We start from the raw sequence: 13,976 nt of genomic DNA on the forward strand, positions 1-13,976 counted from the left end.
ATCTGGAAGTTGCTACTTGTCCAAAACTGTGTTCAAGGTGAGAGATGCCCGCATTGGCTCGGTAGAGATGCCAAGAAAACAAGCATGGGATAAGCCAATAGGTTGCGCCTATGCCAAATCTATTGTGCACTGCTGCATAATATGACTTATAGACAAAATAAAAACATAAGGACATGGCCGGCACTGACCCTCTTCAAAGCGTTCTTTGTGTTTTTTTTTTTTTTTTAACTTTAAGCCATGTTGCATAGCAGTGCAACATGTAAAACAAACTGCCTGAAAGGATGAGAGGGGGTTGTGATATGAGGGAGGAACTAAAAACAGCTCCACTGCCATCGCAAGACATACGTGGCAGATACTGCTATGGCGAAGTGCCACAGAATATGTGCTTTAATTTCCAACAGAGTAGATATTTAATCTCGGAAGCGTAGTGTCAGTCTGGAAAAGGTCTAATGTTTACCCACATTGACTAAAACTCACAATATGTATTGTTTCCAACAAAAATTAAGTTGTGGATTTCATAACTTATTGAGCGGAGTAGTTTTAATTGGTGCAGAAAGTGCAGTTACACTTTGTACATGGGATAAGAGACACACTGAACCAAAATGTATCGCTGTATATTGTACTGTTACACATCCAAAGATAGTTTCTAGTATATGTGGGACCCTGACATGATGGGTGCCTTCCTTAACCCCTTCCATGCGGCCGCGATTCTGCGCCTGTGTGGCAGAATCGCGAGTGGGCGGGTTTATGACGGCCCTCAGCCGTCATCAGCACACGAGCACCGTAGTGCATGACGGCTGGGGGCCGTCATCAGCATGGAAGGGGTTAATAAGGGAGAGCTGATGTGAAAGTGAGAGACGAGAGGGTGGACTTGAGCCCAGGAGAGAGTAATTCATAAAGTGGTGTGGCACTTAACTCTTAAACAAAGGCTTCTAATCACCTGATATTCTTTGTAACTGCATACTTAAATTATCAAATCAAAAAATTCTTTGTTTCGGCCATTTCAGGCCATAAAAGAGTGCAGAATAATGCATAGTAAAAAGAAGATAAATTGTATAATCATAAAAGGACACCATAGAACTCATTATCCACAAAATAAGCATAATTTACAAATAAAAATGAACATCCAAGTATTTAAAACTTTAGCATTCAATATCCGTTAATTGGCGCCGCTTGGACTACATAGCTAACAAATACTTAGAAAGTGCAAATACAATTATGCTTGATGTCGGTTTTTAAAATTCTAAAAGCATACAGACAATTTTGAAAACCTTAATTTCTACATAGCGGTACCAGCCACCACTTTCTGGATTTAGTGTAGGCTGGACAGAAGAAGAGCACATGAAGCTCGTCCTCTATGTCACAGCTACATCCTGGACAGGATTTGTTGGTGGAGGCTGACCATTTGCTAGTAAAAGATTTCAGTGGTAAGGTACCATATCTCCATTGGATAAAAAGCTTCCTCGCTAAAATCGGGAAGACAATGTCCATAAAATCCTCAAACAAATAAGAAATTTTGAAGGCTAAAAACGAATAAGTCAATGTGCCCAAATTGGAGGCACAGACAATGGAGTTCAATTCTTCTCCTTGAAAATCCTAGTAAGGGACTTACGCTATACCTCAAGGCAGCCCCTTTCTGGATCGTCCTACATGTCCGGCAGACCCAAACTTAGAAATTTGCGCTTTATAAATGCCAGCCATGGAATTTTGCCTGCGCAGTTAAAGCTTAATATCTGCTTTAACTCTTCCCTGTAATTTAGCAGGTCTGTAGTTGCCCATATCCTATGCCATAACCTGAGCGGCTTAAGTGCTAGATCATCTTCTATGGGTGTCAGTCCCAAGTCTAGCCTTAGGGGGAGAGACGGGGTACTTTGGGGGAAAGTCAGCAGCCATCTTATGACCTTAGTTTCTATCTTTGCAATGTCTGCCCCACCAGAGTGACCCCACAACTCTCCACCATAAAGAGCTGCAGCCCTTGCTTGTGTCTTGTAAATCTCCAGTGCTGAGCTCACTGGCTTAAATGTTGATGCATTTGAGACTTTAGAAATACCACCCGCCCTCTGTGACGGTTTCAATTGGGATTTCACCTGTTGGGTCCCCAAGAGAGATTTTCATGAAGTGTTACCCCCAGATATTGGAATTTCGTGACCCTTTCCAACCTCACGGTGCCCAGGATCGGATTAGGTCGTCTAGATACCGGGGGTTTAATATCATGAATTTTGTTTTTTCGACATTTATCTCGAGACCGCGGGATCGACAAAAGTCTCCAAAACCATTCAATATCCTATGAATCCCCATCGGGGATTTGGAAAGCAGGAGGGTACCGTCGGCGAACATGATCACCGGAACCCTCTGGCTTCCAACCTTGGTGCATCGTTATTGGGGACGTTATCCAAGTGTGAAATTGCACCATTAACGTAGGGGCAAAACAGGATCCGTGCCAAAACACAGCCATGTTTCACCCCTCTGGCGACTGCAAACCTAGGAGATAATGCCCCATTCCTCCCGAATCTAGCCTGGGCAAAGTTCCCCTGGTGTAGCCCCACCAGCACATTCAATATCTGAAACGGTTCACCCAAGTCCTGGAGGACACCCCACAATTTCCCCCTTGGCACTAAATCAAACGCGGACCGGAGGTCCACAAACACCATGTAGAGGCTGCCACCCTCAATCTTTGCCGTTTTCCAATACAGGAGAATCAAGCGAAAGATCTGGGTTATGGTGGATGTGTTCCTCCTGAACCCCGCCTGAAAGGGACTTAAAACTTCATGTTCCTCCATCCATGCCAGCAATTGGTACAGGACAAGCTGCGCAAAAATGTTTTGCGGGACGTCAATGAGACTAATGGGCCTGTAGTTGGTTGGGAGCAGAGGAGAACCCTTTTTGTAGATTGGCACTATCTCTGCTCCCAGCCAAGTACCAGGAACCTCCATTCCTCCCAAAATTGCGTTAAAAACAATAAGCAGCTAGGGGGCCCAGATCTCTGGTTGATGCCTGAATAGGTCCCCTGGGAGTTTATCAAGTCCCGGGGCCTTACCCACTGCAAGATTTCCCAATACAATAGAGACCTCCGTCAGGTTGAACTCTAAGCCCTCATGCTGCGTATTTAAAGATAAAAGTGCCGTCCTATTATCCTCGGCAGATTCATCTGAATATAAGGCTTTAAAGTGAGATTCCCACACTGATGCATCGATATTAGATTCTATGGCAGAATTTTGTTCTCCCGAACCCGTATTAACCAATGACCAGAATCTACATGCATCCCTTGATTCCAAGGCAGTGGTTAAGTTAGACCCCCTATCTAGGTCCCACTTACTCTTAGCACGAGCCATTACTCCTTTATACTGCAGTCTTAATTCCCGAACTTTGGGTTTATTGGTCCCAGACTTAATGGCCGCAATCAACTCAGACTTGGCCTTTCTTCAGGCTGAGTTGTACCAAGATGAGACTAGTGTTCTCCTCTTCTTAATGGGAACCTGGGGATTAAAGACCTCAGCTAAACTGGAAACCAGATCCAAATGGATATGCCCTAGTTTTCCATTAACCTCTGTAGGTGTGGGTTGAATAATTAAGGTATCAACCTCCAGAAGTCGAGGAAAAACCAAACTATACAATTTTGCCAGTTCTTCTTGGGATTCTACTATTTTGCCCCACTTTACCCTGCGTCTGTTGTTTGAAAGTGTCATCCCTTTACCCACATTATGTATTTCTGGGCAGAGAATATCCTTTGGTCTTGGGAAGACCATCTCTAGGCATAGAGCATTGTGGTCGCTATCTGCTCTGGGGATTACTCTGAAATCAATAGCCTTTGACCACATCCTTGTTTCCACCAGGATGTAGTCAAGGCGAGATTCATGACCCATTTTATTATAAGTGCACGCTGATGGAGTTTTTTTTATTTTTTTTTATTTCGTTTATTATGCAAAGATAACAGCACAGTACAATGTGCGAGGAGCCCTTCGCCTACAACCCTTCACAGGCCGGCGGTGGACTGCCTCGCCACAGTCATGACACTTACATTTAGCAAGCAGAAGGACCTATAGATCAAGGTTTAGGTCTCAGTGGCAATACAGATCAAGCGGGGCTACCCCCGCTCGCTATTCCTGTCTGCGTTGCGGTGTGCATTGCGCGTATCTTAAACAAAAACTGTACATTTTTATCATTTTCTCCCAACTAAAATCCCATCCCATGAACCCCCCCCCTCCCACAACCGGTCCCATGTGTGTGCTTCTCGTGTTTGGTAGTGCGCATCCCAGTGGCGTGTACGGCTCGTGTCACTCTCAGCTTCCCAGCATCCCAGTAGGAGCCCTCTAATATCTCATACAGGCAGGGGTGTGATGGCCTCTCCCCCCCCGTGACGTACTACAGTGTAGTGTAGAGCCCTATCCGGGCTCCATGTGCAGGTCACTGTCTAGGTCTTCCCCCTCTCCCTCCGTGGATGCATCCCCGTCTATTCCGGAGGTTAGGTAAGTCTGGTATAACCCCCAGAAGTTCTTGGGGCGGCTTCGGGGCGGGAGGAGCTCGCTGTACGTGTCTGCTTGCGTGTTGCAGTATTTCATGTCGCTAGTCCACCTCTTCAGTGTGGGGAGGGGACCCCTCAACCAGCACAGTGCCACCACCCTTTTCGCAAGGAGCATGCCCATGCTCACCAGCTTCCTCACCGCGACAGGTATCTCCTTTTTGTAACCCATCAGTGCGAGGGCCGGGCTAAGGGTCAAGTCCAGCTCCACTATATTGCTAAGTTCTGCAAATACGCACGCCCAGTACTTCTGAACCCCTGGGCACCACCAGGCTAAATGCAGGAAGTCCGCCACTGGCGCATGACATCTCTCACAGCGGGGCGTGTCTCGTAGGCCGTACCTGTGCAAACGTTCCGGCGTGTGATACACCCGCTGCAAGAATTTAAAGTGGATCAAACGGTGCCGCCCGTTTAGGGAAATGCGCCTGGAGGCCGCGCAGCAGTACCCCCACATGTTGTCATCAATTGGAGTCCCTAGGTCAGTCTGCCAGGCTAACCGCGCCCTAGTGTAGTGTAGTGCCGTGTGCTCATGACCTATCTTATAGAGCCTAGAGATCAGTTTCTTCGGGTTCTCAGTATCTATGATGTATACGAGTTCCGGGACTTCAGGGGGTTCCTCAAGGTCGGGGCCCAACAGATCCAGCAGCGCACTTCTCACTCTATGATACTGGAAGCGTTGGAGCACTGAGGCACGCACCCCCCCGTGCGCGAGTTGATCCCACGTCTTCACCTTCCCTTGCACAAAGAGGTCACCCATGGTGCGTGCGCCTAATTCGTTGAGAGCCTTGTACACTCCAGGTTCCGCCAATGTTGGGAGCCATAGCGCCCATTGTATCGGCATGTTGGATGCGTACATCAGGACTTTGTCTTGGCGCTGCAATATAGAGTGCCAGGCATGATTAGTGGACAGGAGGGAGTCCAGCACTCCCACTCTGCGGTCTTTGGGTCCGCATATGGTCGCTGGGAGTGGGGTGGGGTCCGCGAACAGGCGCTCCAGGATCACATGCGGGATGTCCCGGTCACCATGAATCCAGGTGTGCAGATGGGAGGCTTGTGCAATCCGGTAGTAACGCTCCAGGTCTGGAGCAGCTAGACCACCCTGCTCGTACGGCAACTGCAGCACCTTCCACTGCACTCTAGGTTGCTTGCCAGCCCACGCTAATCTCACCAGTAATTTGTTCATGGTCGCAAAGAAAGCCTTCGAGAGGACCATCGGGAGGTTATTAAAAAGAAACAGAAATCTCGGGAGAATTACCATTTTCATCATAGCTATTCTGCCCATCAGTGACAGCGGAAGCTTGATCCAAATCTCCACGTCATCTACAAGTTTACTGTATGCTACCCCGTAGTTTTCCCTCATCATCACATCAGGATCTGTGTGGAGCATGATGCCCAAGTACCTCACCGGTTCCGTGGACCATTGGAGCGGGTAGTCCATCTCGAATGGCTCGGTGATAGGGGTCAGCGGGAAGGCCACTGACTTTGGCCAGTTGACCTTTAGTCCCGAGAGCGCGCCAAATCTCACCACTTCTCTTAAGACCGAGGACAAGTTATTGGCTGGGTCTCTAATGTACAGCAGAGTGTCATCTGCGTACGTGGATATGCCGATCTTGTACGTAGGGTAGCTGATGGCCTCATAGGAGTGGTATTCCCGCATCGCGCACGCCAGTGGCTCCGCTACCAGCGCATATAGTAGCGGGGAGAGTGGGCACCCCTGTCTCGTGCCTCTGCTAATGGCGATCGGCTCCGAGACTGCGTCCCCCAGCCTGATCCTCGCCGTGGGCATATAGTAAAGCGCGCCCAGGAGTTGGAGGAAGAGCTCCCCCAGTCCCAGCCTTTTCAGCACCCTGCGCATGAAGGGCCACTCCACCGAGTCAAAGGCCTTCTCCATGTCGAGGAACACCGCCATGGCTTTAGTATCATGCCTAGTGTGCTGCATGGCCCCCATAACAGTTCGAATGTTGTAAGTGAGGTTCCTTGCTGGGATAAACCCTGCCTGCTCCGGGGCTACCAATTCCGGGGCCACCAATGCCAGTCTGGTCGCCAAGACCTTCGCATAAAGCTTAGCGTCCACATTCAGCAGGGAAAGGGGGCGGTAGGAACCTGGGAGATCAGGGGGCTTGCCCGGCTTCAATATTGTGACGATGAGCGCCTCTCTCATCGAGGGCGGCATAGCGCCGTACTCGCAGATCTCGTCAAATAGTGTGGAGAGGTAAGGCAACAGCTTGTCCTTGTATGCCTTATAGAATGCCACCGTCAGTCCGTCTATCCCGGGCGCACTTTCGGACCTCATGGTGTCTAGCGCGTCCGATATTTCCTCACGGAGTATAGGGGACATCAGGAACTCCCTCTGCCAGTTCTCAAGAAACGGCAACTTAATGTAGTCTAAATAGTGGTCAATCTGGTCCTCCACCCCAGTGATCTTGGTAGTGTAGAGGTCCTCATAGAATCTCCGAAATTCCGCTAGAATGTCGTCCTCCGTGGTGACTCTCTCCCCCCCCGGGGTTTGCATTTCGGGGATTGTCTGCCTGCGCCTAGTGCCCTTCATTATCCTAGCTAGCAGTGATCCAGGCCGTTCACCTTCTCCATAAGAGCGCGCTGGCGCATACTTTCCTAGGTGTCTAACCTCTCTATCCGCCTCCTCCTGGAACTCTTTCATCAGGTCCTGCAAGGTCCCATCCCCGAGTGGTGTCGGGTCCAGAAGCTGGCGGCGTTCACAGTCCGCAATCTGCCCCTCAAGGTACTTAAGCCTGTTCCTGATAGCTTTGAGAACACTGGAGTGTTTCGCCATGGCTACCCCCCTGACGTAAACTTTGAATGCCTCCCAGACTGTCCCAAATCTGTCAACTGAGCCTACGTTAGTGGCAAAGTAGGTATCAATGTCCTCCCCCAGGTCTGCCCTGAATGCCTCATCTAGAAGTGAGTATGGCGGGAAGCGCCACGTGAACGGCGGGATCCTCTTCTTGGGAGTGGTCAGCACTAGCACTACTGGGGAGTGGTCCGACAGGGTGCGGGGGAGTACCCTGCAGCTCTTAACCATGGAAAGCAGCGTGTGTGTGGACAGCCAGTAATCTATCCTGGTATGGATGTTATGGTACGCGGAGTAGTGTGTGTATCCCCCCTTATCGTTATGCCTATCTCTCCAAACGTCTACCAGCCCTAGTCGCAACATTTCAGCCTGCATCTGCAGAGCGGCCGCCGCCGGGCGCCGGGGGGGGCCTGCCGACCTATCTAGCTCTGTATTGAATGTGAAGTTGAAGTCCCCCCCCCAGAGCATTCTATCAGCGGGGCATTCAGCGCAGTGGCCCGCCACTGCCGCATAGAAGTCAGGGGAATCGTAGTTTGGACCATAGATGTTCATGACTAGTATGTCGTGGCCCTTGCCTACGCACCTGCTCAACACAAACCTACCTTCCGGGTCAGCTTTCAGTAGTGTGAGCGACAACTTGGATTTCGGGTTGACCCATGTAAGGACTCCCCTTGCATGTGTGGTGAAGCCCGCGTAAGTGGCGTTTCCCTGAATCCCCCTATGCGTGAGCATCTTGCTGGTGTCGGGCAAGTGTGTTTCCTGCAAAAGCGCCAGGTCTATGTGGTGTCGGAGTAGGTACTGCAGCACCTTGCGCAGTTTTCGATAATCATTTAGCCCCCTAACGTTCCACGTAACAGCCTTGAGAGACTCTGTGTCACTCAATAAGTCAGCATGTGATGCATCAACCATAGTCCCTAAAGAAGCAAATTGGTATCAAGGCCCAGCCATTTACCGCCCCCCTCCATCCATAGCATCCGCCTACGCCCTCCAAGGAGCACAACAGTTCAAAGCACAGTTTGGACCCCCTCCCCGAACAGTTCTGAACCCCCAGTCCCCATCTCCCCTCCCACCCACAGTCCACCAACCCCAACCTGGTGTGATCGAATCCTCCAACTCTCGCGACCCCCCGCCTCCCACAGTCACCCAACCCCCAACCTGGTGTGACCGAGATTCCCGTGTACCTCCCCCCCCCCCACATTCCGACTCATGCAACAATTCCCCATTTCGGCTCAATTCGAGCCGTAACCGCAGTATGCGCTGGGGCAGAGGTAGCCTGTGTAGTCCTTTTGTCGTCCTCTTCCCCACTAGGACTATCAAACCATGTCCTTCAGCTTGCCCCTTCGCCAGCGCCTCGGTAACCAGTTTTAGCAGTGTCCACAAAGCTCCAGAGTTCACCAACGTGTGCGCGATCTCGTCCCCCCATCCCCCCACGCCCAGATTCTCCAGCACCTTTCAGTGTCCCTCTTTTGGGAGTCAAGTCGCGCCAAGGGCAGTTTCAGTAGCACAAACGCAGCACCCCGGCGGCCCCAGTACATAACACACAAATCTCACCCACAGTTCAGCGTGTAGCAGTTCAGGGCCTGTGGCAGTGCGCTCCGAGCAGCCATCTCCCATTAGTTCAGCGAGGGGACGTAGGGGCGCTGAGGCGATCTGATAAACGGGTTGCACTGCTTACCGCCCTCTGTAACTCAGTCTTGTTCCTCAAGGTCCCCAGTGCAGTTCCGTTCCGCCGTGTGTGGACTCGGACTCCCCCGGGCATCTTTCATCCAGACCTTCAAGGATTTCTGCAGTTCTTTGGGATCCGTGAAGAAATGCGAGTGCCCCTGCCTGTTGATGCGCAGTCTCGCTGGGTATAACATAGCGTAGTCCAGGCCCAGATCTCTGAGTTGCTGTTTGTATGGAACAAATCTCCTTCTCTCTTCCTGGACCTTTGAGGTGAAGTCTGGGTATAGCGATATATCCATTCCCTCATACTGTAGCTTGCCCTTTTCCCGGGCAGCTCTGAGGGCAGCGTCTCTATCCCTGTAATTCAACAATTTCGCTATAATCGGCCTAGGGTTGGCGCCCGGGGGAGGCCTCGGGCCGAGGGTGCGATGGGCGCGTTCCACTATAAACATTGGCGAGAAGGTGTCGTCCCCTAGCATCGTCTTCAGGAGTTTTTCAATAAACAGTTCCATTTTGCCCGTTTGGGTCGACTCGGCCACGCCTGTGACGCGGATGTTGGAGCGCCGGGAACGCGCCTCTAAGTCCTCCGACTTCTCCTGGATGATCTGAAGTAATCTACCAAATTGTTTACGATCAGAATCCCACTCGGTCTGCGCCTCCTCCGCCTCGGTGAGTCTGCGTTCTGCCATGTCCAGCCTCTCCGCATGCTTGTCCACTCTTTCTGTCATCCGGTCCATCCGGTAGGCCAGTGCGTCAATCTTACTTCCAATGGCCGACATACCCTCTTGCAGCCCCTTCTCCATAGTGGTAAGCATCTCTTTTATCTCGGCGCATAGTGAGGGGCTCTGGTCGCTAGCCGTGTTCGGAGATTGGGCAGCCGGTCGTTCCGGTTCCTTCTGCTTTCGCTGCTCGAACGTCAGCTTCGTTTGGGTCCGGTCCCCCTTGCCCATTGTGAAAGTTCGGGGAGGGAGCGGCTCTCTCCGCCGGGGGGCCCGCTGTATGTCCGGGCTGCTTGCGCGCACCCTCGATGGTAGTGCGTGGCTTCAGTGGAGCGGCAAGTTGGGCTGCGTCTGGAGTGCAGCCTGCCGGGGCCCGGTGGCCTCCAGTGTCCACAATATGTCCCAGGGCAGTAAGGGGGGTCCGTTCTCGTAGGGGGGTAGCTATGCCCACAGGAGGCTGCTCGCGCCCCGACCAATGCCCAGTTCTCCTCAGCCGTGTGGCCGAATGTCAGTGTATGGGGCCCGGGCCGAGCCTACCTCCAGGGCGCTCCGCGGTCACCACGTGGGCTGCAACCGGCTCTGCGGTCGCACCGGTGTCTCCCTCGCAGCTCCCGCCGGCTCTCCGGTGTGCGCCAGCTCCTCCGGTGCGAGGTTCCACAGCGTGGGGCAGTCAGGGGGCCAGCCGCCGTCAGGTTTCGTCGGGCCCCCAGCCGTCCGCACTCCGCCGCCGCACGTCGGGTGACGTCGCTCGGCCTCGCCGATTAGGAAAGGCCGGGGATTCGGGCCTGGTCCGGCGTCAGTAGGGTAGTCGGGCAAAGTAGGGTTTCCCTAGCCCGATTTCGGCCAGAATTGCTGCCGGAGATCCGCTAGTGTCAGGGGGGACAACGTCCGCTGGTTTCACGTGTGTGGCACTGCTAGAAGAGGATTAATGCCGGATAGATGTTGGCGCTGGCTCGGAGCTTCGCACTTACGCGTCCGCCATTGACGCCGGCTAGCTCCGCCCCCGCACGCTGATGGAGTTTCAGACAGAGTACGCCTGTTACACGCCCTTAGAGAATTGTTTAAAGTAAGGGCCGTGATCTGGATCGCCAGTGGGGACCATGACTTAGGGCATGGTGATTGACAAGGTGGAATAGCCCAGTAGTCATCTTCGCCCATAAGTACACCCTCGCTCATTCCTAGGAGGGGCTCAAAGTGGCAATTAATGTCTCCCGCCAGCAAAAGTTGGCAATCATTGGGCAATGTACTCAGTAAAGTGGATAAGTCAGCGATGGTAACCGATTCAGAAGCCGAACTGACTGGTCGTGAGTATACATTCACAATAGCTAGTTTAAGAGTTTGGCCACTTCAACAGTATGCACTGTACATCTTCAGAATGTGTGGCCCTATTTTCTGCCATGCAACCCAGGTGAGTAGCTACCCAAATGGCAAGGCCGCCTGACGGTCGTCCCTTCCCTCCCCACCTGGCAGGTACATGGAATGTGGTGAATCCCACTCTAGAGTGTTTGTCCCTAGCCCAAGTCTCCTGAAAGAGACAAATATCCTTTAGGTCCACCAAGGAGCCCACTCTGTAAAGTTTGAATTACGCGATAGACCCGCCACATTCCACGATAGGATTGTCAACGTCTTCAGTATTACGGACGAGTTTAAGGGGCCAACAATGCTCTGCTGTTCTCCATCCCCAGGAGCTGCATTGCGAAAGGGCACTAAATAGGGCAGGACGGGTCTCCCCAGTCCATCAGTAACTAATTCCCCGTTAGGCCTGTGAACATGGGTATCAGAATCTATGAAGGGACCAGGTGAACCACCAATACGTAACTCCACAACTCCACTACATTAAGCAGGGTTCCTAGATTGGGTAGTACACACAGTGTCCGACTTACTTTACAGTAGTCAGTCCACCATTTCCAGACTGCTGAACCTGTTATGGGTGGTTATATGACTCTGGGCGATTGGGCGCCCATTGCTGCCCCCCCCCCCCGCCCCCCCCATCACCCCCACGTCGATGCGTTACTAAGGACCAGTCAGCTGTGCGATCTGACAAGTCTTAAATTATCGCTTTTCCTTGCAGTAATAGAAGCGTGATTTTAGTGTTTGGTGTATGTTTTGAGCGCAATCACAATTCAAAATGTTTCAGCAGTAAATCAGGGTACCAGTGCAGCATTACTTTTAATTCTGATTTACTTTCAAAATGCTCACTTAAAAAGAAGGCTTTACATCAGTTTCACGTTTCAGATAAAGCCCCTATGAGATGCACAAAAGTAAGTTTGTATTTACATCTCCTCTCGACGTATTATTTTATCATGCGCGTGCTCTTTATTTTCAATTGTGACATCCCTCAAATTAAAGGTTGACCATCGCATGGCAACACCAGTGTCTACATTATATTCATCAACATACATTTCCTTTATATGCCTTTGATTACTCCCTTTCACATGATGGGACCAGAAATATATGGGAAACATCATTTACCACGAAGGCATTACCACTACTAACGTTTACCACGTGACACTTACCACGCAAACGTCTTTAAAACGAGGGTGCCTTCCACGACGTCTTTACCACGGGCTGGGGGGGAGACGTGGTATTCCTTCAAGTCGTTCTGCGTGGGCTTGGGGGGGGCAGAGGGGAGGGGGGGGCTCGGAGGGGGGCTGGGGGGATCTCCCCCCCCCAAAAAAAATAACAAGCAGGTTACTTTAAAAAAAAACGAACAAAATTTTAGAAGAAAAAGGAAAGAGCCTCCCTCAAAGACGTGCCGTGTACGTCTAAAAAGCAGTCCTTTTTTTATTTTGGTATACGTGTTTTGACGCTTGTTTCCATGGAGGATGGAAGTAAGGGCTCGTAGAGAAAGACGTGCAGGTAAGGCGTTTCTACGCGTAGTAAAATCCTACGTTGTAAATACCAGCGTGTAAAGCCACTTGCGATGTAAAATTCGCGTGGTAAAGCCATGCGTGGTAATTGAAATCGTGGTATAATCATATATTCAAATATATAGTGGGAACACACCTACTCAAAATATATTGTTCCGTGCATTCAGGAAGACAAGAACAAAAAACAATTGCTTATATTATGCCAACTAATGTAAGTAACATTGTTCTTACATGATGCCATTTGTAAGCGGAGAACTGCTGTTAAGATGTTGCTTCGCTGTCGATGTGTGTCTGCTGCGCTGTTGTCAGTGCTCCTCCTCCTCCCAGGCCCCCCGCCCCCCGATGTGGCGAGGGCACAATACACGCTCCGCTGGTGATGCTGCGAGGAGGTCAGGCCTCACCTGGCATTGAGTGCGCATGGCAACATTGATGTGCCATTAGCATTGACACAGCCTTTAGCTCTCAGATAGCCAAGATCTCTTGGCTTTGCCAATGCTTGTTGTCATGAATGTTATTGTTGTGATATTTGTCACTTTCTTGATAGTTTTTTGTCAAATACTGTCCTTACAAGATCTTTATAATTTGGTTTTCTGTGTTTCCAATAACAGCTCCTGCACCAAAGTCTGCTTCTGGTGATGCTTCTCTTAGCATTGAAGAAACCAAGTGAGTATGATATCAAAGCAAACTATTATGCTCATGTGGTATTTTGCACCTTTGCCCATTATGGTTGGTAGAAACTAGCTCTCAGTGGGTGTGGGCACATTAAAAATTCAAAACCATCATTGCAGCCTGTGTTGTGTTTCCTCTTCAAATGTGTGGTGTTTCATACATAATAATTTTTATCCTTTACGCTTATTACCTTTGTGTTCTCTATTGAGCCAGATACTTTCACAGTCGGTGTACTGACATTTATTTTTCTTGCCCTTGTTAGGCTGAGTCTACCAGACACAGCACCAGTCTTGTTGCATAAGACACAGAGCACATCGCTTGCCATTGGTTTTCTTTACTGTCACTCATTTGCCTGCTTCTCATTCAATGGCTTGCCTTGTCCAGCTTGTTCATGTCCCTCCCCTGGCATAATCAATTTTCTTCCGTCCTACTACAGCTTTTAGTGAACTACATTTTCTTTGTCTTAAGCAATCCGCAAGAGTGCATGTGTGTTCCAGCTGTCTCCCTACTCTGATTAGTAAATAAATAGACAAAAAAATAGCACCCACATAAGTTTGCAGGCTCTCACATGCGTGGTGCTTGTATCTATGAAATGACAGGTGGAGCCACATCGTAGGATTCTTATTATTATAATCATTCTTTAGCTATTTTGCTCAGCATCAGGCATGCTGCACACTATCGCTAAAAACCATGGGCAAAATCACGAAGTCCCAAAACTCATTGAC

At 50.4% G+C, this 13,976-nt stretch overlaps 1 protein-coding gene across 1 annotated transcript in view; it reads left to right on the forward strand.

Moving 5' to 3' along the window:
• Nucleotides 1–13,976, forward strand: part of SART1 (spliceosome associated factor 1, recruiter of U4/U6.U5 tri-snRNP) — a 598,340-nt gene that overhangs the window by 74,563 nt on the left and 509,801 nt on the right. Inside the window, exon 2 of the mRNA XM_086938291.1 lies at nucleotides 13,191–13,245. Coding sequence (XP_086794417.1) covers nucleotides 13,191–13,245 — 55 coding nt within the window. The remainder of the gene's footprint in view (nucleotides 1–13,190; nucleotides 13,246–13,976) is intronic.

Source organism: Lissotriton vulgaris, chromosome 9, assembly GCF_964263255.1.
Source record: "Lissotriton vulgaris chromosome 9, aLisVul1.2, whole genome shotgun sequence".
In the NCBI taxonomy this organism is placed as follows: domain Eukaryota; kingdom Metazoa; phylum Chordata; class Amphibia; order Caudata; family Salamandridae; genus Lissotriton; species Lissotriton vulgaris.